General features: G+C 40.1%; 1 protein-coding gene across 1 annotated transcript in view; it reads left to right on the top strand.

The window, feature by feature from the left end:
* The window catches only part of LOC104479762 (histone-arginine methyltransferase CARM1), a 74,705-nt gene that overhangs the window by 1,320 nt on the left and 45,585 nt on the right, over positions 1 to 27,800 (top strand). Inside the window, exon 2 of the mRNA XM_086770717.1 lies at positions 22,848 to 22,973. Within this exon, the coding sequence (XP_086626843.1) occupies positions 22,848 to 22,973 (126 nt within the window). The remainder of the gene's footprint in view (positions 1 to 22,847; positions 22,974 to 27,800) is intronic.

Below are 27,800 nucleotides of genomic sequence, written 5' to 3'. Positions count from 1 at the left end.
TGGAGGGGTCCTCTCTGGCTCTGCTGCTTGTAGGTAGGCTCTTAAGATGCACAGGTGATGTCTGCATGCCCACTTTACTGACTTTCTCCAAGGCAATCATTCTTTTGGATTTGTGTCTTTACGAGGTAGTAGGAGAGCTGACATTTTTAAATAAAATGAACTTAATGAGTCTGGCTGGCAGGAAGACTGGGGAAAAACTGAAATTATTGTGTTTATTGGAAGTAATTAGAAGTGCTCTGAGCGAGGTGGGTGAATATAAGACCAATTCTGAACTGATCTAGGCACACAATACCTGTTGTGAATTTGATTTTTTGGAAATGATCCTCTGAAAGGATTCGTGGAATTACAGGATTACAGTCATGTTTGGTTTTCAGTCAGCAGCGTAAATAGATCAGTTTATATGTCAGTGGATATTTGCTTGTGCTGTCAGTCATTTAAGATGTCATTTAAGAAAGCATGAGTGACAAAAACTGACCACTAATCAGAGTTGAGATGTGCTTCTGTCTTATGTTGCATTAATTTGAAGACTGGTCTGTAGTTACTGTTGTCTTTGTCTTTCATTTCATACGTGCTTATTCTTGCATGCATATGAATGAAAGACCTGCTGGAAGCAGAGTGAAATTCAAAGTGACCAGCTTTTTCTTTTTATTGGGAGGGATCACATGGGACACAGCTGAAAACTTTGAAGATAGAAGATATATATATATATATTTATTTTTTTTTGTGCTGAACAACACTGGAGTGTGTTTGGCGTAAAAGACTTGTGTGTACTAAATACTTTTTTTGATAAGTTTTGCATGAGGGTGCATCAGTGGGCATCAGTGTATTATTGTTCCTAAGAGGGGAGAACCTTGCGAGCCTCTTTTGAAGTGCAAGCTGTCTTCTTTCATCTTTTTCCTTTCATGTGAAGATATTCAAGCTGTGCCATATCAGACCCTATGCATAACAAAAATCTTTTTAGTAGTATCTGGGAGTAACTTGGTGCTTGAATACTTTGTGTATTAGGTGAGAGAAAAAGTCTGCAAACAGCTAGATGACACACCCTATTATTAGTACTGCCAATGTAGCATGTTTTTCTAGCATTAATATCTGCTCGTTAGAATGATCTTGCTATTATCTATGTTGTCTCACCTAGGATGGTCAATTTTGCCGGGAAAAGAAAAGCTGATTTCTTACGAATCTTGAATAGATCATACTGTTTTTTTGGTTTTTTTTGTTTTTTTTTTTTTTTGTTGGTAAGATACAGGTTATTTAAGCAGTAAAAGAAATTGGCAAAATTTGAAGTGTTGACTTCTTTTCTTTTTCTCCGTACTTCACGTTGAAGCAATGAAAATTACTTTCTTCTCAAACTTTCTACCTGCATGTGTCTCCCAAGGATACATATTGGGTATGCTTGGAAAAAATAATTTGATTGTAGTTACTGTGATTCTTTACACTCCTCTAGAAGGGGGTTTGCTCTTTCTTTTCTGATTATTCAAAAAAAAAGCAAAAGAAAACCAACACCAAAACAAGGTAAAAAAACACTTCTCATTTAGGATACCTTCTGCTTTCTTCACTGGTAAGGGAATATTTGTCAGGAGTTAATTTAGTGGGGAATGAAGCATGCACATTTTATGTGTTTTTTTAAGTGATAAAATACCCCTGGTCAAACTGTCTGGTCAAAAATTACTCTGACTGCAGATGATTAGACTGTCCACCAGGACTGCATTCTTACCCTTGTTATAGCATTCAGTTTATCTGTAGTTTATATACTTCATCTATCACTGCTATATTTGTCTGAACCTGTTCTATTATTGTCTGTAATGTAATAGTGGTAACTGAGTACAGAGCTAAGTAAGAATGTCGATTACGTTGTACAGCACAGCCAGTGTAGTGTAGTATACTAGTCTGTTGCTGGTAGTCAGAGTAATTTTAAACGTGTGAGCAACTTCTGCTGTGGTTGATCGGCTGCTGGACTTTGTGGTCCTTAATGGCAGCCTCAGTAAGAGTTCCACCAGCTCAAGCCTTAACATTGGGGCAGTACAGTGTCTAAAGTCAAGTCAAATCAATATACCTGCTCTCTTTCCCAGAAAGGATCCTGAAGCAGTAGAATTTCTCCCTAAGTGGAACAACTGGTTGTGATCCTGAGAGATGCAGAAAGTAACAAATAGGTACAGGATGTTAAAACAAGGAAGAATGAAGGACTGTGCTTTATCAGGCAATGGATCTGTTTCAGCTGTGGGACAGAAGAAAGCAAGAATTTCCACAATGTAGTATTAATATATAGAGAGTGGAAAGAAACACTGGACTTCTTAAAGTACAGGTGCCAAAGGAAGCAGGTGAGTATACTTCTGAGTGCTGTGCAGTGTGGCCGGTGCTGAGCTGGAGCTACAGCCATTTGGAAGAAGTGTCCATCAGGGAGGCAGTGATTTCTGGTGAGCTGTGAACCCAAGGAGACCTGGAGACTGATGCCTCTTGTGAAGCAAAGGTGTTATCAGTGAGACAGATGATCAGCTGGTCTTGCTGATTTTCTGTGACAGTTCTTCATCACTGATTTGGAAATGAAAATGTAGTCTGCAAAACTGCTCTGGAAAGGTAGCCACCTGCTGCTGAGAGAACTCTGACCTTGGGTCAAAATATTTTTGAGGGTCCTGAACAGAAGAAGAAATCCTGTTGACTGACATAGTGTGTTGCTTTGGGTGGGTAAGATATTAAAAATTGTAATTTATAGCTATTTTATGGAACGATCATAACAGAATGGCAAAAGTTCTGGTATGAATAGTGAAAACTTCTGGGAAGAAACTAGAAAATTGGTGTCCCAGAAGTTTTTCCAGGAGACCAAGAGAAAATCCAGAGCTGCAATCTGCGTGGATCAAAGTAAGCTTAAGAGCAGATGTCCAAACGTCATAAGATGCAAATGTAGAAGTATGGTGGCTTCACCAGGGAAAGGAGACCTTTAGGATTCTCTTTCGTGTGATAACTGGTGTGTAAGCAGGTGGTGATCTTAAACTGAGGCCAGTGAAGTTCTAATTGAAGGCTTCAAAACTTGGCAGCGTTTGGAGGTTTCTCCTAGCCACAGCAGCTCTACTTTAATTCTGTTACATTCTTGTTAGTTGCTGTGAAAGACCAGTTGTCTCTCCAAAGTATATTTTCCCCATTTCATCTGACAGCTCTTCAGGCAATTAAAAGAAGCTTCCCTGAATACTTTAAAAAACATTCTGTAAAATCCTCGGAATCCTGTATTTATGTTGGTTCCTTCTGTTGGTGTATTGCTGTACTTTTTTCTCCCTTACAAGTATCAAAGATAGAAACACAGGCAGGATTTAAGCTTCCAAAGAAAGCACATCCATCTGCCCCTTACCTGACAGAAGTAGATCACATTGTGCTCAGTCATGGGGCTTTTAATATGAAACAAGGTTTAGAGCTATTGAAGCTGAGAACAGGAACCTGGCAGCTAACAGCTGCAGCATCCAGGTATTGCTGCATGAAAGGGCAAGTTCTGTAGAAGTGCTTATGATATGAGTTCTTCACTCATTGATTTGTTTTGCCTGATTTTACTTGGAAAAGTCAAATTCCCGATATCTTTTCAGGAAAGCTTATTGGCTGTACCTCCTAGTTTGGAGTGAGTGAGGGAGAGAGAGGACTATTTGTTTTCTGACTGAACGGGTACTTTGACAAAACTTAACAGCAGCCAGAGAAGATGTGATTTTTCTCTCTACTTATATGCAGAATAAACACAGCAATACCTAAGCAGGCTGCTTTGCAAACTGTCCTTTTATTCAGAGGATCTACACAGGAGCTAGATGAAGCTGGAGGAGTCTTGCTTTTTTTTTTTTGTTTTGAAAAATGAGCAGTCTTTTTTGAAATTCTGATTTTTTCCCCCCTTACACTCCATGTTCCAGTATCTGCAGTAAGCTTGTTAATTGTAAATGACAGACATAAAAATGGTGAGGTTGTCAGATTATTTTCCCTCTATTTACTTACAGTTGAAAGAAGATTAGAAAGTCTGTGATAAATTTATGTTTTATATGTGTTGGGTGAAGTCAAAAAAGAAGAAAAAACTTGGGCATTACATATACAGGAAAGACTGTAAATGCTATCCTTTTAGATTGTTGATACAGTGTCTTCATTATGCTTATTTATTTTTTTTAATACTGTTCAATTATTGCTGATCAGAAAGTATGAGCTTCTATGGATGGCCACAAATTTTGAAAGAATTAGTACAATAAGTGAAAGCCCCAAGGAAAGTCTTTACCACATTTTTACATCATTACTTGTATTTGTTTTAGATCCTTCACATCTTCCTTAAGAGTTGCCACTCTGAGCTCCAACATTTGAACTCTAGGAGAAGTTATACCCATTTTTTGACTGAGTTCTTAATAATATTATATTTTTTGTTTAAAGAAATCACCTACACTTCAGGAGGTAGTCCCGTGCCCCTAGAAGCAGATGGAAAATTTGTATTGACTTCAAATATGCTGATCGTGTCCCAGCTGTGGCAGAAGACAAACTGCAGACAAGCTGGATGGGCAGTAGGGAGTATTGACTCTCACAGGATATAGTAGCTGTAGAGAAGCCCTGCTGTCTTTTGTCTTAGTAAGTACTGGTATTACAGGCCATATATTGAGCTTTTTAAAAAAAACCTGTAAAAGGGAAAGCATGTAGCATTATTGCACTCAAGGAGAATGTGTTTTATTTGTGCTCCAGAACAAAGGTGCTAATTAAAACTTTACAGCTTGGAAAATTCATCACTGCAGATCTAGCTCCACCAGCTCAGTGCTAACAAAACATTCATGGTAGTGAGCTTCAGACACTATTGAGCTGGGCTTCATACGAGCCATTAACCACAAGAGATAAACTTCACATTCTTTTACTTGGCCCTTGCCTTAGTTCCCCCATGCAGTACCTTGCAATTGAATATATTGTGTAATTTTTTCCCATCCCATAGTGAGACCAGTTTTAAATCCTAAAACACCGGGAGATTAAAAAAGTAAAATAAATCACTTCCTAGCTGAAATTCAAAAGTATATAGTGGAAAACATATTAATAGTATGAATGTTTATGTTCTAATACTGTACATTCACAGGCACTACACAGATAGTATTGGCATCAGCAGCCTCAGTGTGCTGGTAGAGAGCCGTCACTGCCAGTAGTTCTAAGCAACAGAATGGATGTCATCTGCCATTTACTTTTCCACTGTGAAAATCTTCGTTTTCGTAGTGGGGAAAAAATCAGTTGCTAGAAGAAGTTTGAGCAGACAACATAATTAATATTTTATACATATAATTCCTGTAACCTCTGACATGCAGGTGATATGGAGGCTTTTAATTGTCTTTTCCCACTTCTTTCTATATCTTCAGGGCAGCACAAAGGATTTCCAGGGGGAATAAACAAAGCTCTTAAAATTTCTTTTTCTTTTTTTTTGTTTTTTTTTTTTTAGTTTTATTCTGAGGGGGAACTGCAGGTCACACAGTTCTTGAAGCAGAATAGTTTGTGTGGAGGAATAGTAATGTTGCAGGAGGTATGATTGGAAACAGTAATCTTGAAATTCTCTGTTAACTGTTTCATATCATAGTGATAAGTATTCCAGTGTTGAGTAGATAAATTCTTAAACTTACATTTCACAAGTGTAACTTTTGTTATATGTCGAGTGCTAGTTTTTTTCTTCCACGCAGAACTTTTGCAATATGTAAGTAGTTTGCTAGTCAGTCATGGCCCTTTTGTATGCTGGAAGAGAAAGTGAGTAAAGCAAGTGCAAGTTTTGCAGTAGGAGCATGCCTCGCATTTATTGTTGGTAATTAGCATTCATTTTTTATCTTTGTGTCAATATAGATGTTTAACTAAATATACACATGTATGTGTTTATATAGGTAGGTAGATTAATATATATAGAGAGAATAAATTAAAGACTGAACAAGGAAGTTCAATAATTAACATGAAAGAGACTACAGTGTATACTGGATAGCTTGGTTTGGTTTTGATGGTGGTGGTGGTTTAGGGGTTTTGTTGGTTGCTTGGTTTTGCTTCTACTTTCTTGTATCCTCTCTAACTCTCCTTGTGCTCTTATGTTGTACCATAACATTGCATGTACTGTGTAACAAATCTGATGCTCTGGCTGTGGGTGCAAGTATGAGATTTGAAGGGGGAGGTACTCAACAGCTTTTTTGTCTCTGTCTTCACTGGCAGCCTCTCTTCCCACACTTCTCGAGTGGATGAACTGCAAGACAGGGACTAGGGAAGCAAAATCCCATGCACTTTAAGAGAATATCAGGTTTGTGACGACCTGAAGAGCCTGAAAATACATAAGTCTATAGGACCTGATGAGATGCATCCCAGAGCACTGAGGGAATTGGCTGATGTAGTTGTCAAGCCACTGTCCTGATAGTTGAAAAGTCATAGCAGTCAGGTGAAGTCCCTGCTAACTGGAAAAAGGGAAACATTGCACCCATTTTTACAAAGGGTAAACAGGAGGATCCTGGGAACTACTGACCTGTCCGCCTCACCTCTGTGCCTGGGAAGATCATGGAACAGGTCCTCCTAGGAGCTGTGCTGAGGACAGGGAGGTGATTCAAGACAGCCAGCATGGCCCCACAGAGGGCAAGTCCTGCCTGACCGACCTTGTGGCCTTTTGTGATGGAGTGACTAGGTCAGTGGACAAGGGAAGAGCTACGGATTCTGTAAGGCCTTTGACAGTGTCCCCCACAACATCCTTCTCTTTAAATGGAGAGAAATGGATTTGATGGGTGGACCATTCGGTGGATGAGGAACTGATTGGATGGTTGCATCCAGAGGGTATTGGTCAACAGCTGAATGTCCAGATGGAGGTTGGTGATGAGTGGTGTTGCTCAAGGGTCTGTACTGGGACTGGTACTGTTTAATATCTTCATCAATGACGTAGACAGTGGGATCGAGTGCACCCTCAGCAAGTTTGAAGATGACACCAAGCTGAATGGTGCAGTTGACACACCTGAGGGACAGGATGCCATTCAGAGGGACCTGAACAAACTTGAGAAGTGGGCCCATGTGAATGTCATGAGGTTCAACAAGACCAAGTGCAAGGTCCTGCACATGGGTTGGGGCAACCCCTGGTATCAGTACAGGCTGGGGGCTGAAGGGATTGAGAGCAGCCCTGCTGTGAAGGACTTGTGGGTTTTGGTGGATAGAAAACTGAACATGAGCCAGCAATGTGTGCTCACAGTCCAGAAAGCCGACCACATCCTGGGCTGCATCGAAAGAAGCATGGCCAGCAGGTTGAGGGAGGGGATTCTCCCCCTCCTGTGAGATTCTCTGCTCTTGTGAGACCCCACCTGGAGCACTGTGTCTAGCTCTGGAGCCCCCGACATAAAAGGGACATGGACCTGTTGGATCGAGTCCAGAGGAGGGCCACAAAGATAATCAGAATGCTGGAGCACCTCTCCTATGAAGAGAGGTTGAGAGAGTTGTGATTGTTCAACCTGGAGAAGAAAAGGCTCTGGGGAGACCTCATAGTGGCCTTCCAGTACCTAAAGGGTGGCCTATAAGAAAGATGAGGACAGACTTTTTAGCAGGGCCTGTTGTGACAGGACAAGGGATAATGGTTTTAAACTAAAAGAGGATAGATTTAGAGTAGATATAAGGAAGAAATTTTTTACTGAGTGCTGGAACACTGGCCCAGGTTGCCCAGAGAGGTGGTAGATGCCCCATCCCTGGAAACATTCAAGGCCAGGCTGGACGCGGCTCTGAGCAACCTGATCCGGTTGAAGATGTCCCTGCTTCTTGCAGGGGGGTTGGACTAAATGGCCCTTAAAGATCCTTTCCAACCCAAACCATTCTATGATTCCACGATTTGCGTGGGCTTATGATCCTTTCTCTGTGTTTGTCCTTTGAACCAGGTGCTTCCCTTGTACTAATTAGCTTGCAGTTTCAAGGTGCAGTTCAATGGCCCTTATACTATTAATTGTAGTACAGCTTTCTAGGAAGAATTTAAGACTTAATTTTCTTTTGCTAGTTTGTAAAGGTTTAAAGAACTATTGAATGAGTTTATATGATGACTCCAGCTCTTTCTGAACTTCAGCTTTGAATAAAGGCCTTGAAGAAAGAGTGTAAAAATTTTCAAGCTTAAATATGTGCTAGTAAAATGAAACTTCTGGAAATTTTATTTTCACAGCAATAAATTAAGAATCCTAAATGAGCCAGAAGGCATTGAATGCCTTGCTGAATAATGGTACTTTTGGATTTTGTTACTTCTGCTGCAGCTTGATCTGAACTAAGTTAGGAGTTTGTGTCAAGAAGAGATAGTGTGTATAGAAATAGGTATAATGGAAAACTGTGCATGATTTTCCATTTTTATATGCATTTTTTTTCCTTTCTTCCTAGGTAGTCAACATTCATCAATGCAAATATGTGCTTAAGCTTGTGCATGTTTACTTTTAAATGTTTTGCAGTGCTGCGCAGGTATTTTTAATAAAAGCAGTTGTTTCTTAAGGAGTTCCCTGCCTAAGTAGAGCTTAAAGATGAAAGAGCGAAGAAATAAAGAATCATCATCTTTGGTTTTTAGATCACAAAGCTAAGGAAGAGGACATTTTACCAGAAAGGTTTTTTTTAAGCATAGGAGTCAGTCGGTAAGTGCTGGAGTAAATATTTAGATTTAGCTTAGGGTATGTTTTCAATTGAAGCAGAAAGTACTGCCCTCTGAAATAAGTTTACTTTTTGTTGTAGTTTAGCCCCGATGGGGACCAGACTACGCAGTCCTCTCTCACTCCCCCCACGCTCTGAGAGAATAGGGAGAGGTAATATGAGAAAAAAAGGCTCAAGGCTTGAGATAAGGACAGGGAGAAATCCTTAAAGTTACCGTTACAGGCAAAACAGACAACTTGGGGAAAACTATTCATTTATTACTAAAAACAAAGCAGGATAATGAGACAGAGAACTACATAACCTCCCCCTGCCCCTTCCTCTTCCTGGGCTTAACATTGTCTCTACCACCTCCCCCCCCTCCCCCGCCGCCCCGAGCCGCACAGGGGGGAAGAGGGAATGGGGGTTGTGGTCAGTTCATCACGCGTTGCTTCACACCACTGCTTCCTCCTCGAGGAAGAACTCCTCACATTCCTCCCCTGCTCCAGCGTGGGGTCCCTCCCACGGGCTGCAGTCCTTCGTGAAACTGCTCCGGTGTAGGTCATTTCCACAGGGTGCAGTGCCTCAGGAACGGCTGACTCAGGGCAGGCCCTCCCCGGGCCACAGCCTCCTTCAGGCCCCCGCCTGCCCCGACGTTGGGTCCTCCCCGGGCTGCAGGTGGATCTCTGCTCCGACGTGGGCCTCCATGGGCTGCAGGGGCACAGCCGGCCTCACCATGGGCTGCAGGGGCACAGCCGGCCTCACCATGGGCTGCAGGAGAATGAATCTCTGCTGGGAGGAGCATTACTCCTCCCCCTTCTTCTTCACTGGCCTTGGCATCTGCAGCCGTTCCTCTCACAAGAAATTCTTCACAATCGGCTCAGGCAGACGCCTCTCAGGTTCTCTTCACATCTCATCTCCTCTCCACTTCTTGCAGCCGGGCTGGGCCGAGTCAGGCTCAGTCAGCCGCCCAGCGGGAGGCCAGAGGGTGAGGCCTGCAAGGCCCACAAGGCTCCCGCCTTCCACTTTCTTCCCCCGCTCAGCTGCTTCACATCTTTTTTTGTTGTTGTTGTTTTTCCCCTTCTTAAATACGTTATTACAGAGGTGTTATCAGGGAACATTCTGCTACCAATTGGCTTGGCCTTGGCCAGCAGCGGGTCCGCCCTAGGCCCGGCCAAATCCACTGGACAAAGGGGTGCGACTTCTAGCAGTTTCCTACAGAATCTACCACCTTAGGCCCCCCTCACTAAATAAAACCAGAAGACTTTTCTAGGTTTGTTTTGGGGGAGAGAAGGGAGGTTATTGAGGTTTGTAGGGGTGTGGGATTGTGTTGCCTAATTGCATGCATAGAGAAGATGAGTGGATAGGTGCCAAAACGGTTTTATTTAAATGGCACTGGTATTAGTGGAAAGGTTATTATTGACTTCATGGGAGCCTGAATCAGCTCCTGCCTGTCCCTTTTCTTCAACCAAAGCCAAGTGAAGGGATCAGTGTATACAGTAAAGGCAACAAAATGGCAACTGAAAACTGGGGTCACTGAGATGTTTTCATATCTGGCAGAAGTTGTACTCAGCAATGCATTTAGTGCAGTGGACTTGCACTTCTGTCTTCTGTAGCCCAAAAGCCACTAGTGTTTTTTTCTGTGCATTACGGATTACTGAATTGGCTTCTTAATACATGGAAGGATTTCTGTTTAATAGTAGTGCCATAATCCTACTCTCATAGGACACTTGCACATATTTGTGGTAGCTTTGTAGGTGTCCTATTGCTAGCTCTGTTGGATTTATGATCTTCTGTTCTGTCTTGAATTTCCTGTGGGAGAATTTTAATTTATTTAATCTGCAGAGGAAACTGAAGCTGTGTACAAATATATTTGGATCTTGAGATAAGTAAATCTAAACATAAGTTATTTTCTTCTTCCAGTAATCTTACGTGCTATCTAGAAATTAATTAAGATCTCTGCATTTGAAAGTACAACTTGAAAATCTTGCATCCACCTGTGTTTAGCTATGTAATTTTGAGTGAGTCAGATATGAATCCTTACCCTGTAAAAATGTGTACTAGTAATTTTGCCTCTGTCATTTATTGTCATTGACTTCGGTTGGCAGTTTTCCTGGGAGTACCATGGGTGGCATTATGTCTGCATGTGTCTGTGGGATCAGGTTCTTTTTATCCAGAAAACAAACTGCAACTGCTTAGTGTAATAGACATCTGGAAAGCAAACCATCTGCACTGAGATCATGATGGCCTGATCATTTCAGTGCCAGCTGCTTGCATGCCAGGTTCTTCTGACAGCTAAAGACTGCACACTAGAGAGAGGCTTTCCATTCATTTCACACTGTCACACGTACAGAATGTTCCAGATATGCCCTGGACCCTACACTGGCTTTCAAAACTGTAGCAGAAATGCTATATTAGGAACTTAGTTTTCCTAAAGGGAGGTCTGTTTATTTGATTTCCAAAGTAGCACAATATAAAAGAAGTGTGAGGCAGTGTTGGTGCAGACGGAGTGATAATAGGTTCAAACATATGCAGGGAATATTTAATGGAGGGATGTTCCAATTTTTTTTTTGATTCAAATATAGAATTCCTCAATCTTTATTGTTGTATGTTCTGGTTTTGATACATTGGCACTCTACGGTGTACAGTAGCTGTGCATTTCTGAGTAGAAAGGAAGTAAGACTGTTGTCTCGTTAAATATTTGGCAAATAATATGTTAAAAACATTTGTGAAACAAGAAAAAAAAAGTGTTCCTCAAGTAGAAAAACTATTTCACATGTACAGATATAATTAAAATACAATAAAGTAGTAAAACAATATATTTCTGCTGCTTTGGAAGCAGCAGGAGGAGATGGCTGAAAATTACGGGCTGTGTGGCTGATTATAGGGTGCTGAGGTAAGGCAGTAAAGATTAGTGATGTTTTAAGATTTGTCTGCATCTTTTGTTTCTTTCTTCCCTGCTCCCTCTCACCACTGCTTAAAGAGATAAAATACATCTGACTTGTTCATTAAAGTGTAACAAATCTTATATATGTATTGGTCAATGACTGCAATTTCTTAATTTCCCTATTTTCAAATTGTCACTTGTAAACGGAAGGCTAGTTTCTTTAGATATCTATGGATAAGAAACTCTTAATTTGATATTTTTTTCTTTCTCATTATTAAAAGATTTAAGTTTTCAGGAAACAAACTTTATTTTTTAAATTTACATTTGTTGATGCTTTGCATTAGCTGCTAAATATTTAGACATTAGATTTAACATCTTAGTTTAGTCCTCGGTGCAAAATGAAGGAAGCTTGTAACTCAGAGTCATACAGACTGATTGCTGCTTGGATTTATTGCTGTACTGCACCCACTTATTCTTTAAAAAATAGTGCTCTGAGTATATTAGGCTTTTCAATGCAGAGGATATTGTGTTTTTCAATCCTCTTTTTTTTTTTGTTTTAATTTAATGTAAGTGGTCAAAAGTTGTATATCATCACAACTTTTCCTTGATAATTTTATGATAGCTTATTCTTTTAAAGCCTTATTTAGGTAAAGCTATAGTTGAAATGTAATGATGCTCTCAGAAATGTGTGGACATAAAATTAGCAAAAATAAGGTAAAAGTAAATTTATTTTGTAATTAGAAAAGGATTTGCAAAGTGAGAAAGCAAGTGTGGCCTTCTCTTTCTGCAAATCTGGTAACTTTACACGAGGCCCTTCCCCTCCAAGATGTTTTTGTATAAAGAAGGAGATGCACTGACTCATTAAATGTCAAGCTGAGTAGACACCAGCAGTGTGAAATAAATTTACGACTAGTCGTATGAAGTATTATGAAATGCTATGAGTCCTTTAAAAGTAAAAGGAAGTAGCTTATACACTGCCATTGTATTCCTTGTATCCTGTCTTACTTGTAAGCCTAGTGCTTTGTTACAGCAGTGTCTCAGCTGCAGTGATTTACCACAGTAGACTAAGATTAATACTTGCTGATCTGAAGTTAAAGAAACTGTGCCTGTTTATAGTGGAAAAGAAACTCTTTAATACTTTTAGAGATACTACTGTATAACTGAAAAATAAATATATTGGACTTAAAACACTTCTAGTATAATATCTATCTAAATAAAGATTTGTTTCTTGAAGTATGATTTCTCTAAAGGTTGCTGTAGTGCAATTAAAGTAGATCTCCTATTCTGTGCCTGGAATTGTACTCCCATGGTGGTTATTTCAGCATATTTGCTTGAGCTCTAAATGCCTTACAGACTGTATTCAAGACAGTCAGGATTCCAAGAGGGCAGTTGTCCTAAATTGTCACCATTGTGAACCCATGTCACAGAGATTCTTTACACCTTCTGGGTGCCAGTTTCAGTCACGTATGAGGCTTTAAATGGTGCAGTTAATACTTAGATGAGGTATCACTAGTGAGATCACAGGCGGAGGTGGGTGTTCGGATGGGGCGGCTTGCGATTCAGAAAAATATTAGAGTCTGTGATTCTAAACACCAACTTGTCCTCCTGTCTCAAGTTTGTTTGGTTTTGTTTTTTTTTATAAACTGAGTTTTGCTTTTGAAAGTTGAATGTGTCAGTTACAGTAGTTATTAGAAGAGGTAACTTGTTCTAGTCTGTTGTTGTTGTTGTTGACACTTAATCTTCTTGAGGCTGACGGAATAAATAGGAATGCCCTTTTAAAATTGGCATGTATTGTTCCGTACCACAGTATTCTTTTTACGCCATTTGCAATCAGTGACTCTTGATTTGCTTCTGATTATATGTTTTATTCGCGAAGCTGTATGATTGCAGATAAAGGCAGAACTCTGTTTTGAGGCTGACAGACCAGCACCCTGACAGGTGCACAGTACGAACCAATATGTAACCAAGGTCAGGTTACATATTAACTCAGGACTGTCTTGCCTGTAGATAACTTCCAGACGTGGGTCAGTGTCTTTGGAAGATGCCTTTTGCTGTGTGAGTGTACCAGCTTCAGTTAACTGTTACTGAGGGATGTTTACATTGCACTTAGTTGTGTGGTGTAAACATTCTCTCTTGTGTTTGGTGTTTTAAATGGTGGCATGAATCAGCCGAAGGAACAGGTGGTATGATATAGGTAATTGGTAAGCAGGCATGTATGAAGCCCACTATTGGTGGGAATGTCTTTCTTTCATTTTGTATTTGCATCAATGGCAAAAGACAAGATTATGTTGAAGAACGTGAATTCCTTGGAAATTTGTTTTTGGCATTAGCCTTCTGCATGCAGTAGGTGCTGATCTGTTTTCAAAATGGGGTACAGATGTAGGGAACAAAAAAAAAAAAACAAAGGCATACAGGACTAGATAACTGTCAGGTTATCTTTGTTCTAAAACTGATTAGCACTGATTATTAAATTAATGTAAGCATCTTCTTCCTCTTAGCCAAAAAGGCCAGGAAAATCGTAAAGGAAAAATATTTTATCATGGGGAACATGACAAGGAGAATTGGCAGGGAATCACCAGTAGCTGTTAGATCTTACAGAGGTGAATGTTCTTACAGTCATTCTGTGAGCCGAATGCCTTTGCTGGTGGTGAAATGTTTTAGTTAAATAACAGTTAAGTTTCAAGATGTGTGTACCTGGGAAGTATTTAAAAACCATCAAAGTGGTTTTAAAATAGGTCTCAATATTTCACCTAACATCTTAATTGGCAGAAGAGCAGTACAAAAGTAAATCTTTAGTGTTTAATTCTGTAGAAGACATCTATGGGTAGGTAGAGATTTGTTTTCCAAGTAAACAGCTACTGTATCCTGACATAAGGATAAGAGGATAAGGGGTTTTAATTTCAGTTACCATTGAGCACTGAGCTGTGAAAGTAAAATTTTGCAGACTTTGTTCCTTTGTTTTCTTTTATCTAGGTTCATCCAAGCCCCTCTGCCCCATTTCCAGGCTTTGTCATATTTCTTTTCAGACTCTCAATCCCATGCTTTTCTGACAAGGAAAACCTTACAAAGATCTCTTTTGAAGAGGAGCAGAGGAGGAAGACTTTGGTACTTCTAAAAAGATTGTTTCTCTTTTTTTTTTTTTTTTTTTTGTTACTAACATGCTGAATAAAGGAAAGATTTTAAATAAATTGATCAATTATTTTTCTGTCTAGACATCATTTAGTAAGTATTGATTTTAGAGGAATATATTTAATCATATGAGCTTACTACACTCATTATTTGGCTTGTTTGTTGTTTGTGAAGTAGGTAGGAGCTAATGCTATGAAATATGTAGTTCCTCTTGACATTTTCATTTATTAATTCCTTATTTAAAATTGATTGTGATTGTGGGTTTTTCTCTCCTTTTGCCAGAAAATGATATAATTTGTTACCTAACAGGGCAGCTGTTTATTCTGAACCTGAAAGAATCTAGGCCTCCCTGTAGTAACACAGCTGTGCTTAAAATACACAGAATTGTCATTCAGGCTTGTACTCCTCATTGAGGTTGCAGCCAGTTCATACGCATAAAACTGGTAAGAGTTTTATGCTGTTGTCATCAGGCAGTAGCTTAGGAATTTTGTTTGCAGTAATAGTAGTGTTAAAGATCTGAACAAATGAAGTGTTAACATAATATAACAGCTAACTGGGGAAGACTACAAGGCTTAAATCTCAGAAGACCTTTTTCTTTTTCCTTACTTGCTTTATGTGAAAGAAAAATTTTTTTAGACATTTTGTACATGGTTGTTCTTGATATAGTTAAAAAGGTAGAATACTTTTTTTTCTCTCCTTTCATTAGAAGAGCAGGTATAATGCAATACTTGTATTTTAAACTGTCTGCTGACTAGCCACATCATGTCACCCTACCGTGTTACTGCTCTGCAACCATTTAGTACAGTCGTCTAACAAAATCAGGGAAAGCTGTGGAGAGAATAATTAGTTTCAAGTGGGTATGTAGGATTATCATATGAATCTTTGTTCCTCTTTCTTCCTGATTTAATGTCCCCTTATTCCTGAGCCTTTTTTGCATTTACTGACTGTGTTTCATAAATTTTAGAAATTATTTGTAAGTTTTATGGAAGATGCTTTCAGCTGTTGTAATTTGGTTTAAACAAGCATATGTCTGAGTCTTGAAGGATTTTTACCACTGAAATAATAGTAGTCTAAGAAATAGAAATTCCATAGTGTGGATTTTTTTTCTTGATGTGAACCCAATAATGTTTTAAACTTTTAAGCTTTTAATCAGAAGAGTAGTATTTCAAAGCTTATACAGTAAATACGATAAATATCACATAGAAAAGGAGTTTCCTTCTAGATGGGGGAGAGAAGGAGCTTTGCACAGTTTTGTGAGAAAAGATAATACAGTAGTGCTGTCTATCTGATTTACCATATCACTGTTGAGCTTGCTTGGAAATCTAGTTGCCTCATATTTGTTTTCCACTGTAAAGTGTAGGCTGATAAGAGAGATGCTTGGGAAGGAGAGGATGCCTCTGGAATGGAGAAAACTCTTGTAATCAAAATCTGACCTAATAAAAATTTTTTGCAGCTTTTGCCCTGCTAGACTGTTTTCTCTTTCTGTAAACAAAGTGGGAAGAGCCTGAGTGAAAACATGTCGTTCTGGCATGCAGCAGCCAGAATGCACTCCTGCAGCTAGCCAATGTCCAAGGCAGTGTTCACACAGCTGACTTGCTGGGGCTTCCCCTCTGCGTCCATGATGCACCTGGCCAAGTGGAGGGCAGCATCACACCTAGTGCTAAACCTCACAGTGCTGCTTGATGGCATGGAATGACTTAAAATGAAAAAGGCACAAAAACTAAAAGTGATTGTGTATGTAAGAGGAATAAAGTAAGAGGGAAAAGCAAAGAGAAGTCAATTCTCTTAAGTATCGGTGGGAGTAATGGGCTCTTTCCAGCGTATTCCTTCTAGTTCCTTGGAGCATTGTTTAGGATTTGAGAGAGTCCTGTTTATGTTCCCTTTAAACCATGTAAATTTTTAATGTCCTTTAAAAGAGAAAGACATGCTATTCTGAAATGCTGAATTTCCCTCTGAAGCTTAGATAAAAGTTACTGTGCTATTCTGTAGATGTTCCAGTAGCTGGGAAGTGAGGCGTTTTCTTAAATGGTTTTGTTTCTCCTGTTTACAATAAAATTACAAACCCTTTTACAAACTGTTTTGTTTCATAGTGAAGTGTGTCCTAAGAGTGTCCTGAAATGTATCCTAATGAGAGAGTGAAAATAGGGGGAAGCAGGCCTAATTTTTTCAGTGATGCATAGACCCTGAGGACATGCTCCAGCCAAAATGGATATGAAATGGAGATTATCACAGAGAATCTCAGGCATCTGTGAGTAGAAAAGCAGTGCTATTGACATTGTCCTTGTCCACCTCAGTGCAATAACAACCTACTAGTCCTATTCAGGTCTTCTGTACTTGTTGAGTGTTGCAGCCTTGAAGTGAGCTGTCATACTCTGTGCAATACAAAAGCAACAAATTGAAATTTTATTGATTCTGAGTACTGAATTTGAAATATGTTATTTTCTTTTTCCATTTTAACTGAGGGGGGAAAAAAAATATTTCCCTTGCCCTTCAAATACTTCTGCAGTGGCTGCCATCTTTATTGCTTTGAGTCTTGATGCCAAAATAGAGTCTGGTGCTTTTCTGTCTTTTGTTGTTTTGAAATAACACAGCATTATGCTGCCTGTCCTTCAAGGTGAAGAAATGTCTATACAGAGTTGTACATGGCAAATATGTTTTCAATGATGCTGGCAGGAGGAAAGATCCCAGCATCTGAGTGTTTGCCCTCTGTTCCCTACAGGTCAGAAAATATATGGAGAACATCCACAGGAGCTCCAGTAAACATGCAGAACATCCCAAGTTGGCAGGCAATTGATTTCACTATACTTAGGGCTTAACTATGACAACGCACGCTTGCAGCCTATAAAGCCAACCGCATCCTGGGCTGCATCAAAAGAAGTGTGGCCAGCAGGTCAAGGGAGGTGATTCTCCCCCTCTACTCTGCTCTGGTGAGTCCCCGCCTGGAGTACTGCATCAAGCTCTGGAGCCCCCAGCATAAGAAGGATGTGGACCAATTGGAGAGCAAGCCCAGAGGACAGCCACAAAGATGATCAGAGGGCTGGAGCACCTCTCCTATGAGGACAGGCTGAGAGAGTTGGGGCTGTTCAGCCTGGAGAAGAGAAGGCTCCAGGGAGACCTTATAGTGGTCTTCCAGCACCTAAAGGGGGCCTACAGGAAAGATGGGGAGAAACTTTTTACCAGGGCCTTTTGTGACAGGACAAGGGATAATGGTTTTAAACTGAAAGATAGTAGATGTAGATTACATCTAAAGAATAAAATGTTTACTGTGAGGGTGGTGAGGCACTGGCACAGGTTGCTCCCAGAGCTGGTGCATGCCTTGTCCCTGGAAACATTCAAGGTCACGGGTTGAATGAGGCTTTCAGCAACCTGATCTAGTGGAATAATATCCCTGCCCGTGGCAGTGGAGTTTGAGCCATTGTACTGGCTGTACAAGCCTAGTCACATTCATCAGTCTACACTGAAAGTAAAACAGAGACCAGATTACAGGAAGGTAGTTGTTGTCAGTGTACATTTCTAGCAGGAGTGCCCTGTAATTACTGTATAATTATCACCCTCTGTGTGAACAAACTGCTAAATGTGATCATTGACTGCTTTGGTAGTGGTACTGAGATGCTCTGGAGGCAAGTATTTTTGTCCAGAAGAGGGTAGGTTGTATGAGTCAAAATATGTTTTCCTAATGCCTAATAGATTATGCAATATGGACAGCCACTGCATTTGATGTGTTTCCAATATTCGATTCTGGGGAATGTAGCACTTTTGAGAGGGTAGTAAGTTTAATTTTTAGCCATACATTTTTAAGCAACTTACAGTAAGTGCATTGGTTTTCCAGAAGTGTTTTGTGAGTGAGAAAGGAGCTCTCACTGTGTGCAGGACTCATGCTGCATAACTTCAGGCAAATGGCTTTCGTGGCTTTCTGCAGAGACTTTTTTGCTGTTATTTGAGAAGGTTTAGGGTTCTAAACATACAGATTCAGAGTCACTAAAGCAAGTGAGCTTGAAGTAAACTGAAGTAGATATAGTGTAAATACCTTTCTGTTGCCAGGAAGTTGTGATTTGCTGGGTGTTATTTGAAGCTGGATTTGATTCAGAGATCTTCTTGTGGTTGAAGTACAGGATTAGCAGATACTGGGTCTATATTTTCTCCTGTTGCAGAATTTCTGTGGGGGGCCAGGAAGGTTTCAGGCTCTGTGAATGTAGAGGAGCACCGTGAGACTTAGTTCACACGTTATTATGAAGCCTGTTCAGAGGCTGTCTTGGCTAGCATCTCTAAATAAATTATTCCATAAATGGCAGAACTAATGAAGCCTGGTTTTCCTTCAACTGATTTACTTTGTTCACATCTATCCTGTGTCTTCCTCATCCTTTCCCACTGTCACTTCAGAGCTTCCCCCTTCTCTCTGACCAGATGCTTTCTGTGATTGCTTGAAGTTACTCCACTGTTATGTATGATTATGAATTCTCCATCACCTGTTCATGTACCACCAACGGTAGTGGAGTCTGGAGGTGACTCATACATGAGCCAAGAAGAAAATGTATCTGTTAAGCATGTGACATCATTTCCTTCAGCAAGAATGACCCACTGGGCCTCTCATGTTTATTCAGCCTCCCTTTTATGCAACTTGCAGGAACACTGTGGTTTTGGCATGGCATGTGGGCCAAATTTATTTTAATTGGTTGAAGAGTTAAAAAATTAGGAGTGATGGGATTGCCGATCAGCACAGCTGCATAAACCATGCTTCCCCAGAAATGAGAGTGAAATAGGAAAGCTGGGTGTGAATCTTTTTAAGTAAATGCTGCTGTATTATTTGAGAAATGCCGCATCATATTATCTGAGTTTCTATTTTTTATTTAGTCAGTGGGGCTACAGTGGTAGCTTCTGTAAGAAGCTGCTAGAAGTTGCTCCCCGTTGTCCAGTGGACTCGGCCGGCCTAGGGCGGACCTGCTGCTGCCAAGGCTGAGCCAGCTGGTAGCAGAATGTTCCCTGATAACACCTCTGCAATAATGTATTTAAGAAGGGGAAAAACAACAACAAAAAAAAGATGTGAAGGAGCTGAGCAGGGCAAGAAAGCGGAAGGCAGGAGCCTTGTGGGCCTTGCAGGCCTCACCCTCTGGCCTCCCTCTGGGTAGCCAACTGAGTCCGACTTGGGCCAGCCCGGCTGCAAGAAGTGGAAAGGAGACGAGATGCGAAGAGAACCTGAGAGGCGTCTGCCTGAGCCGATTGTGAAGAATTTCTTGTGAGAGGAATGGCTGCAGATGCCAAGGCCAGTGAAGAAGGAGGGGGAGAAGTAATGCTGCTCCCAGCAGAGATTCTCCTGCAGCCCGTGGTGATGAGCATGGTGGAGCAGGTTGTCCCCCTGCAGCCCATGGAGGCCCACGTCGGAGCAGAGATCCACCTGCAGCCCGGGAGGACCCAACGTCGGGGCAGGCGGGGGCCTGAAGGAGGCTGTGGCCCGGGGAGGGCCTGCACTGAGACAGCTGTTCCTGAGGGACTGCACCCTGTGGAAAATGACCCACGCTGGAGCAGTTTCACGAAGGACTGCAGCCCGTGGGAGGGACCCCACGCTGGAGCAGGGGAGGAATGTGAGGAGTTCTTTCTCAAGGAGGAAGCAGTGGTGTGAAGCAACGCGTGATGAACTGACCATAACCCCCATTCCCTCTTCCCCCCTGTACTGCTCGGGGCAGGGGGGTGAAGGTAGTAGAGACAATGTTAAGCCCGGGAAGGGGGTGGGGCAGGGGGAGGTTATTTAGTTCTCTGTCTTATTATCCTGCTTTGTTTTTAGTAATAAATGAATAGTTTTCCCCAAGTCATCTGTTTTACCCGTAACGGTAACTTTAAGGTTTTTCTCCCTGTCCTTATCTCAAGCCTTGAGCCTTTTTTCTCATATTATCTCTCCCTATTCTCTCAGAGCGTGGGGGGAGTGAGAGAGAGACTGCGTAGTCTGGTTCCCACTGGGGCTTAACTACGACATACTTTTAAAAACCTTTTCCTTGATTATTAGTTAAACAGAGTATCCATTGGTCAGTAAATTTAAGTGAAAGCAGACAATTTCTATCCTTTCACTCCTGCTCTTTGGGACTGACCTTTTCATCCTGTTGTATTGTTGCTTGTGAATGGATTTCTTGCAAACTTCAGTCATTTAGGTTAGTTGTTTTTAAATTTTGATGCAGTCACTTCAGGCTACGTCCACTAAGTCTGTTTTGCTTAGACAAAAAACTTCCTACAGATTTTATCTTTTCTGTGAGTATCTGTCAGATAGAGTGCAGATCATCATGAATGAACTGAGACACAGGTGAAAAGACAATTTCATGTGTGTGCTGAGAGAGTGTGAGCTAGAAATGAATTCATTCACCCCTGTATCATCGTACATTCAGAGTATTTTGCTTTTACAGCTAGCTTAAATGTTTTCTTAGCACTGATTATTCTAAATAGCCGATGCAGTATATATGTTTTTAAAAGTTCATGTGGATGAAAAGCTTTAATTTGGGAAATTTAAAAAGACACGTGCTTTGGTTCAGACTTTAGAAGTCCCTGTGCCAACCACTTTGCAAATCCCTGAAATGCTTTGGCAAACTGTAGTAAGCCCAGATAGCTAGGGAACTGCAGCACCTGGTATACAAAGAGTCCAACGGAGGAGCTGGCTCTGTTCAGCCTGCGGAACAGAAGGCTGAGTGTGCCTTCCCTTAAAGAGACAATGGTGACAGATTGCAGCGAGCCCAGTTGTCTGCCTCCAGTTTGTTCACAAGCCTAAATTATGGAAGAGGCTACAAATATGAATGAGTGTGCAGATGTAGAAGTGTGCCAGCCCAGGTAGGACATATCCCCTTTCCTGATGATGTTTTTTGCCTGATTAAACTTTGCTTTGCTTGACGTGTGGAACATCATAGAGTGGTCTTTCCCTCTCTTCTCTTCAACTTCTCGTTGCAGCACATGCTGTTAAGTGAAAGGTTTAAAAAAATGCTCTGGTTGCCTGTGTGGTCTGTGTCTACGTATTCCTTCTCACTCTGGTCCTTCAAATGTTGCTAGCCGAATAACATAGCTCAGCAGTGTGAAATTAGCTTTCTACTGAGCTTTTAATAATTTATTATGTCTCTTGCTTTTCAAGGTGTGTATTCCCCTTCATTCTGGCTTTCCTTCAGTTTTTTCTCTTGGACACTTTTAAGTATATTGTCGTGTATCACTTTTCTGTGTTACTGCCAGTTTATGAACTTCTGCTTTTAGTTCTTTTTTTGTTTCTGTTTTGCCTTAAACGTTTTTACTTTTTCTAGTTCTGGTGGTTCTTTTGTTTTGTTTTATCATTTATCTCCAGCAGAATAAATCTGCATGGGAGAAGCGTAATAAACGCTTGTTTTCAGCAAGGTGAACTAAAATGCAAGAAAGAATGGTCCAGGGCTATTAAGTCCTTGAGCTTTGCTGCTTGAGTGATGAATATATATATATAACAGAAAACCCCTGTAATTTAAAAGCTTTACCTATTGTAGCCCATGTCCACAGCTGCCATTTATGTGAAGTTCCCTTTCAGACCTCTTTCAGGTTTCTGAACGTGATAATGTGCATCTTGCTTGATGTGCTCACACAGTTGCCCCCTGACAGCTGCAAGTCTGATAATAAGACAGTGTGTACTGATGTACTGCACCACTTCAGCCTCTCATACTGGATCCCCCTCCTCAAGGACGACAGTACACAAGCTTGCCCTCTGCTGCTCCTGTTCCTAGCTCTGAAGTACTTATATGTTCTTCATTGTCTGAAAAATTGCATTATTTTTCCTCACATAGTAGGTTTATTGACAGTTGTCATACGTGGTGTGGTACATAGGGTATGTTTACTGGGAAAAAAGCTAGTTTACTTCTCATCATTTAGTCAGTGTAATTGATCCCTCACTCTTTACCCTGCCATTTCATTTGCTGGAGCAGCATCTCCAGAGGTTCTCAGGACATTGGCACATAGGATTACAGAAACAGTTAAAAAAAAAAAATTAAGATCTCGTTAAGATCCAGGTAAAAATTAGTTTAGTCAGTCCTCTTTTTCTTCTGAGAACAGGGAAAATTCAAGAAACTATGGATTGTAGGTGGGATGGAAACTGTAGGTCACTGGAAAATCGGCTTAAGAAACAACCTAGAATGTTAGAGAAAATGTATTTTCACCAAGTTGTGTACTTCAGATACATGCTTATGTACATTGTTAATCAAAAGAGACATCTACTACTTTATGTGGTTTTGATTTTAACTGCTAAAACTTTTCTAAAGTATTTTTTTCCCTTCAGCTGATGGAGTCTGTGTGTTTAAATGCTTGGTTAACAGAGACACTGAATACTGTCGTGTGGGAAAACAGTCTGTGTTAATTACGCTGGGATACAACAGTGCCTTGCTCCAGTTCAAGTCAGAAGCTGGTAAGTACATCTCACATTTGTGAGTATCTTCTCCTTCCTACCATGTTACTGTATTGGCAAAGTTCACTTTAAAATATGTTGTCTTCTACCCCTGTTTCCTGTTGGCTATTTAAATATTACATTTTGTTATGATGTCTGTGCAACTTCGTTTGCCTCTAGCCCCCTCCGTCTGCCTTTTGTGGAGTATGGACCATTCATATAGTGGACATAACATTTTTGCATAACAACTGTAGATTAATCTTCTGAAGAAAGCAAATGCAGATAACACATCTATATGACTTAACTTCATAAACTCTAATATGTAACACTTTGCGTGGGCAATCTGCCACTTGTTGCTCCCCATTCAGAAATTGACTTGCAGATCTGTTTATCTGTGTAGTTAATTGAGGTAGTTTAACATACGTCTGCAGTTCTTAGGATTGATGTTTTGTGTGTAGTGACGCTGAGAAAGAAACTCCCTCTGTTGTAGAAACGTGATTTTAGTAGATTGTTGAGATCTGTATTTTCATAGTTCCGTCTGGCTTATGTTTTTCTAAGTTCAACAGCTGAGGCTTTTTAATATGTGCTCTCCTCATGTCCTCATATTCTCTGTTGGAAAAGCATTCTTAGGTTTTATACAAGGAAATTCAGGAGGCTTCCTGTTTATTCTGAGTAGTGTGCAGCATGGCTACAACTCATTTTGAAATTGTGTAGCTGTAGGTAACATAGAGCTTCCTCTTTAGCAATAGCCACGAGTTCTTATATAGCCGCCCACAAGGAGGCTTACTGATTTCCAGGAGGCCGTTACAGTTATTACCATTTTATATTGTCTGGAAACTGAGGCATGGAGCAATTAGATTTTATTTTTGGCAGCTTATTTAAAGACATATATGTTTCAAAGCATCAAGGGCTGAGAATTTGGATCCAGATGGGTTTGTGCAATGAGTTTCTAGTCCTCTGTCATGTAGACACAATACATGAACTCTTGAGTCGCACTCTACTAGAAAATAGAGTTTTTAGATTAACCTGATTTTTTCAGCTGGGTGCCAAATCTTGGTGGCCTTTGAAGTCATATGTGGTTACAGCATTTCATCTGTATCTATCAAGAATAACTATTCACATTTTCAAACTCTTACCTTACTAAAACAATATGAAGATAAGAATGGCTGTGTCTGATTTTTTTTTTTAATCTATATATCTGAGTGTTAGAATTCAGTGTTGTGCTACCATTAACCTATTTCTCTTAAGACTGCAGTGCAATATTGTCTCTTACAGAGACATCATAACTGAAGTGATAATTGAAAATAGGTTGTTTAGTAATTTATTAGTTCACTGCTGCATAATTAATAACTAATATTTAATGAGTCAAGCAAGTTTTTCAATACTCTCTGGTCTGCAATCTCTATCATGTCTTGAACACCTAGGGAAGTTCTGATTCCAAAAGACACTAATAGTTTGGGATCCCAAGGCAAAAGAAGTTTCTCTTAGTGTTCTTACCCACCTTTACAAACAAGTATTTGAAAAAAATCCAGCTAATTTCTGTACAGTTTGATATTTTTCCTGAGAGGAGTGCCTTGAAGACTAAGTGGTAAATTCAGTCCTCACTAAAGCTATATTCCGTGGTGATCTGTGTTTAGTTTATTTATATAGCTACATATCATGAAGTAGATAAGAACAGTATAGATAAGTCTCTTAATTTATTGCTTGTTAACATGACAAAATATGTTTTCTATATTTTTTCCACCTTTAAAACTCAGAGGAAAATAAATTGAAATGGCCTGTTAGTCCATGCAACAACTCACTGATAAAATTACAGGAATGTAATGGATTGGTCAATGTAAACTCTCTTCAGATTAAATAACAAACCTGTTGCTATCAAATGGAATGTGTTAGGTGCTGCGTTAAGCTGAAAGTTACTTGTACCTTATATATAGCAGCCTTCCAGTACCTAAAGGGTGCCTACAAGAAAGCTGTAGAGGGAATTTTGACAAGGGCGTGAAGTAGATAGGACAAGGGATAATGGTTTTAAACTGAAAGAGGGTAGATTTAGATCAGATATAAGGAAGAAATTCTTTACTGTGAGGTTGGTGAGGCACAGGAACAGGTTGACCAGAGAAGTTGTGGATGCCCTGTGTTCAAGGCCAGGCTGAATGGGGCTTTGAGTGACCTTATCTAGTGGAAAGTGTCCCTGTCTATGGCAGGGGGATTGGAACTAGAAGATCTTTAGTCTCCCTTCCAACCCAAACCATTCTATGATTCTATGATATGATTCTCTTTACCCGTGCCACAGGAATAGCTTGCTGGTATCTTCTTCTTCGTGGTGAAGATACTAACCTTTTGTTGTTTGCTGTGTACAGGTATAGGTGATAGTCCCAGTTTTATGTATTTGCAAATGTGTATGTGTGTATAATAAATAAAAATAATGATATTATTAAAAAATTAACTGAAAACTATTTTTTTTAATATGTTAGAATGTTAGTTATGAAAATGGACTGTAAAATACTTAGGTTTTTAAGTCCTCTTCCTTTTAGGAAGGTAGAGGAAGATGAGGAGTGAGGAATGGAGGGAGAGAGAAATTCATGCCCTGCTTGTGTCCACACAGAGAATTGCTGTTCTGGTTCCAGCATTTAGACAGTCATAAATCATAGACTATATCTTTCATTTCCTGCTGAACATATGTTAAACACCTGAGTAGGCAATAAAAATGAAAGTTAGTAGCCTACAGGCTTTTCTTTCAAAAACAAATATCATTTATCTGTAACAGACCAACCAACTAGTCTGTAACTCATCTGTGTAGGACTTGGTATGTAGCTCTCTACTCCTTGGTGGAAATGGCCTGTTTAATTTAGCACGGAATTAGTTCATGAGCATAGGATGAATTGTTCTTTCAAGCTTGTGTTAAAATGCTGGTTCTTTTCTTCACTTTCGAACCTGGTCTCCAGGCACTTTCACAGTGCATCCAGACATTGGACATGCCAATGCTTGGTGACTGTAAATGTTGTTTTACTAGCACAACTCACCTTGAAAGTTGTTAGCCAGCTGTAATAGCTGTGGCACTTACACAGAAGCACAGTACAGGTGGGAAAAACCTGTTATTTACAGTTTTCAGTTATTTATAGCGTATAGTACTTGTGGACCTCCACATACAGAACTGAGCTAGAAACATTTGAGTGTGTGTGTCTGTAAAGAGAGAGACACATATGTAAAATATATTAAAGGCATACGTCGAATTTTATATGTGTAAATGTACATGCTGTTACTGCAGTATAATTCAAGCAAAGGAACATCATATGTCTTATGGTGATTTTTTTTCCCCCTAGATTAGTGTTTCACTTAGTGGCATATGGATCTAATGATGGTTTCCATTAGCAAGTCACACAGTCCAGAAGGAACGAGTTTGTAGAACAGAACAATTGGTGCTGGGCCCTGGCGTGCAAACTGTACTCATTTAGGAACAAGGCAAGAATGGAGGATGTGTTTACTTTGAGCTAGATCTAGTCTGGTCAGGTAGACTAAATGACCATTTACGGTTGAAGTTTATTCCTGGAGTGCATATTTTGGTTTAATTTCATCCAGATGGATTCCAGCTAGCGTATACTGAGACCACTCAGTCATGCAAACCAAAGCACTGTAAGCGAGGACAACTAATTGATACACATTAAAACTCCCAGGTTGCGAGAAGCTATTCATCAGGTTAAATCTAAGAATTTGTGTCAAATAATAAATTCTGTGAAGTAAAGGACCAAATGACTCTCTGGTTGCTTGCTAGCTTCTCTTTAAAGTAGTGATTGTGTTTTCCAGAAAAGCAAAAAAAAAAAAAGAGAAGAGTTAATTTACCTGAATCTTTTTTATTTGAGTTAATTTAGAAGTAGTTAAATTCACAAATGTCTGTAATCTTGCATCTTGAAACTCTTGCAGTTTTATTGTGTAAGCAATGAGGTGCAACATGTTGAGAGGAGAACTTGTTCAATGTATTGACTGTAATTGTACGTCTGCAATTCACAATGATCATGAGGCGCTGCATTTGCTAGTCTCGAAAGAGCTGTAGGAGGTTCTACTACTGGAGTAACTTTAAAAAACAGGAAAGTTTTCACTTTTAAGCCATACTACACGCAAAATTGTAATCCCTAATTTCACACTTCTGGGGCAGAAACTTTGGTTCTTTGTCATACTCCAGTTTCTTAATTACTCCACTGTCACAAAGTAGCGCTAAGCTTTATAGGTGCTTTCCCTGAGTTAATTCGTGTGGCTATCCCAAACACTGCGTGGGCTTTGGCAGTATGCGGCAATCAGTTTGAACTGTTCATCTTCAACAGAATATAGTGTCTGATAACAATTTTCCAGGTTATAGTTGAAGCTGGGGACTGTGACGTGCAAGAACAAATACCCATGATGTGGTTTTGGAGACTGCTGGTCTGTTTGCAAATCTTAACAGAGACTTTGCCACCGACTGTGCCTTCTACTGTGTCGTTATCCATTAGTCTTACTGTTCAGACCTCTGCCATTGTCTCACTCTGTGGTTTTCTATGCCACTGCTTTTCTTGAGCCAGCTAGAGGCAGCCATTCACAAGTTTTGTGGTGTTTTGAGCTGCCTCACTGTGTTCACGGTGGTAGGATCTAAAACAAAGCTCAAGAGCTTGTAACTTCTAGCACTGTTTTCAGTATGTTTTGTGTTCCATGCTATCCTTGAACATTTCTGTGGGAATAGTTTTAGTATTAGCATTTTTAAGTATTGATTGATTCTGATGCCTGGGAGGACAAAATAAAGGGGATTGGAAAAAGTTCAATTACTTCTTCCAGGTTTTTTAGTAACTCATAATGTTTTGTTATTTTCATTGGAATTATTCT

Source organism: Chlamydotis macqueenii, chromosome Z, assembly GCF_036417535.1.
Source record: "Chlamydotis macqueenii isolate bChlMac1 chromosome Z, bChlMac1.mat, whole genome shotgun sequence".
Classification (NCBI taxonomy): domain Eukaryota; kingdom Metazoa; phylum Chordata; class Aves; order Otidiformes; family Otididae; genus Chlamydotis; species Chlamydotis macqueenii.
Note: the sequence above shows the minus strand (reverse complement) of the source record. Positions and strands in the feature narration are given on the sequence as shown.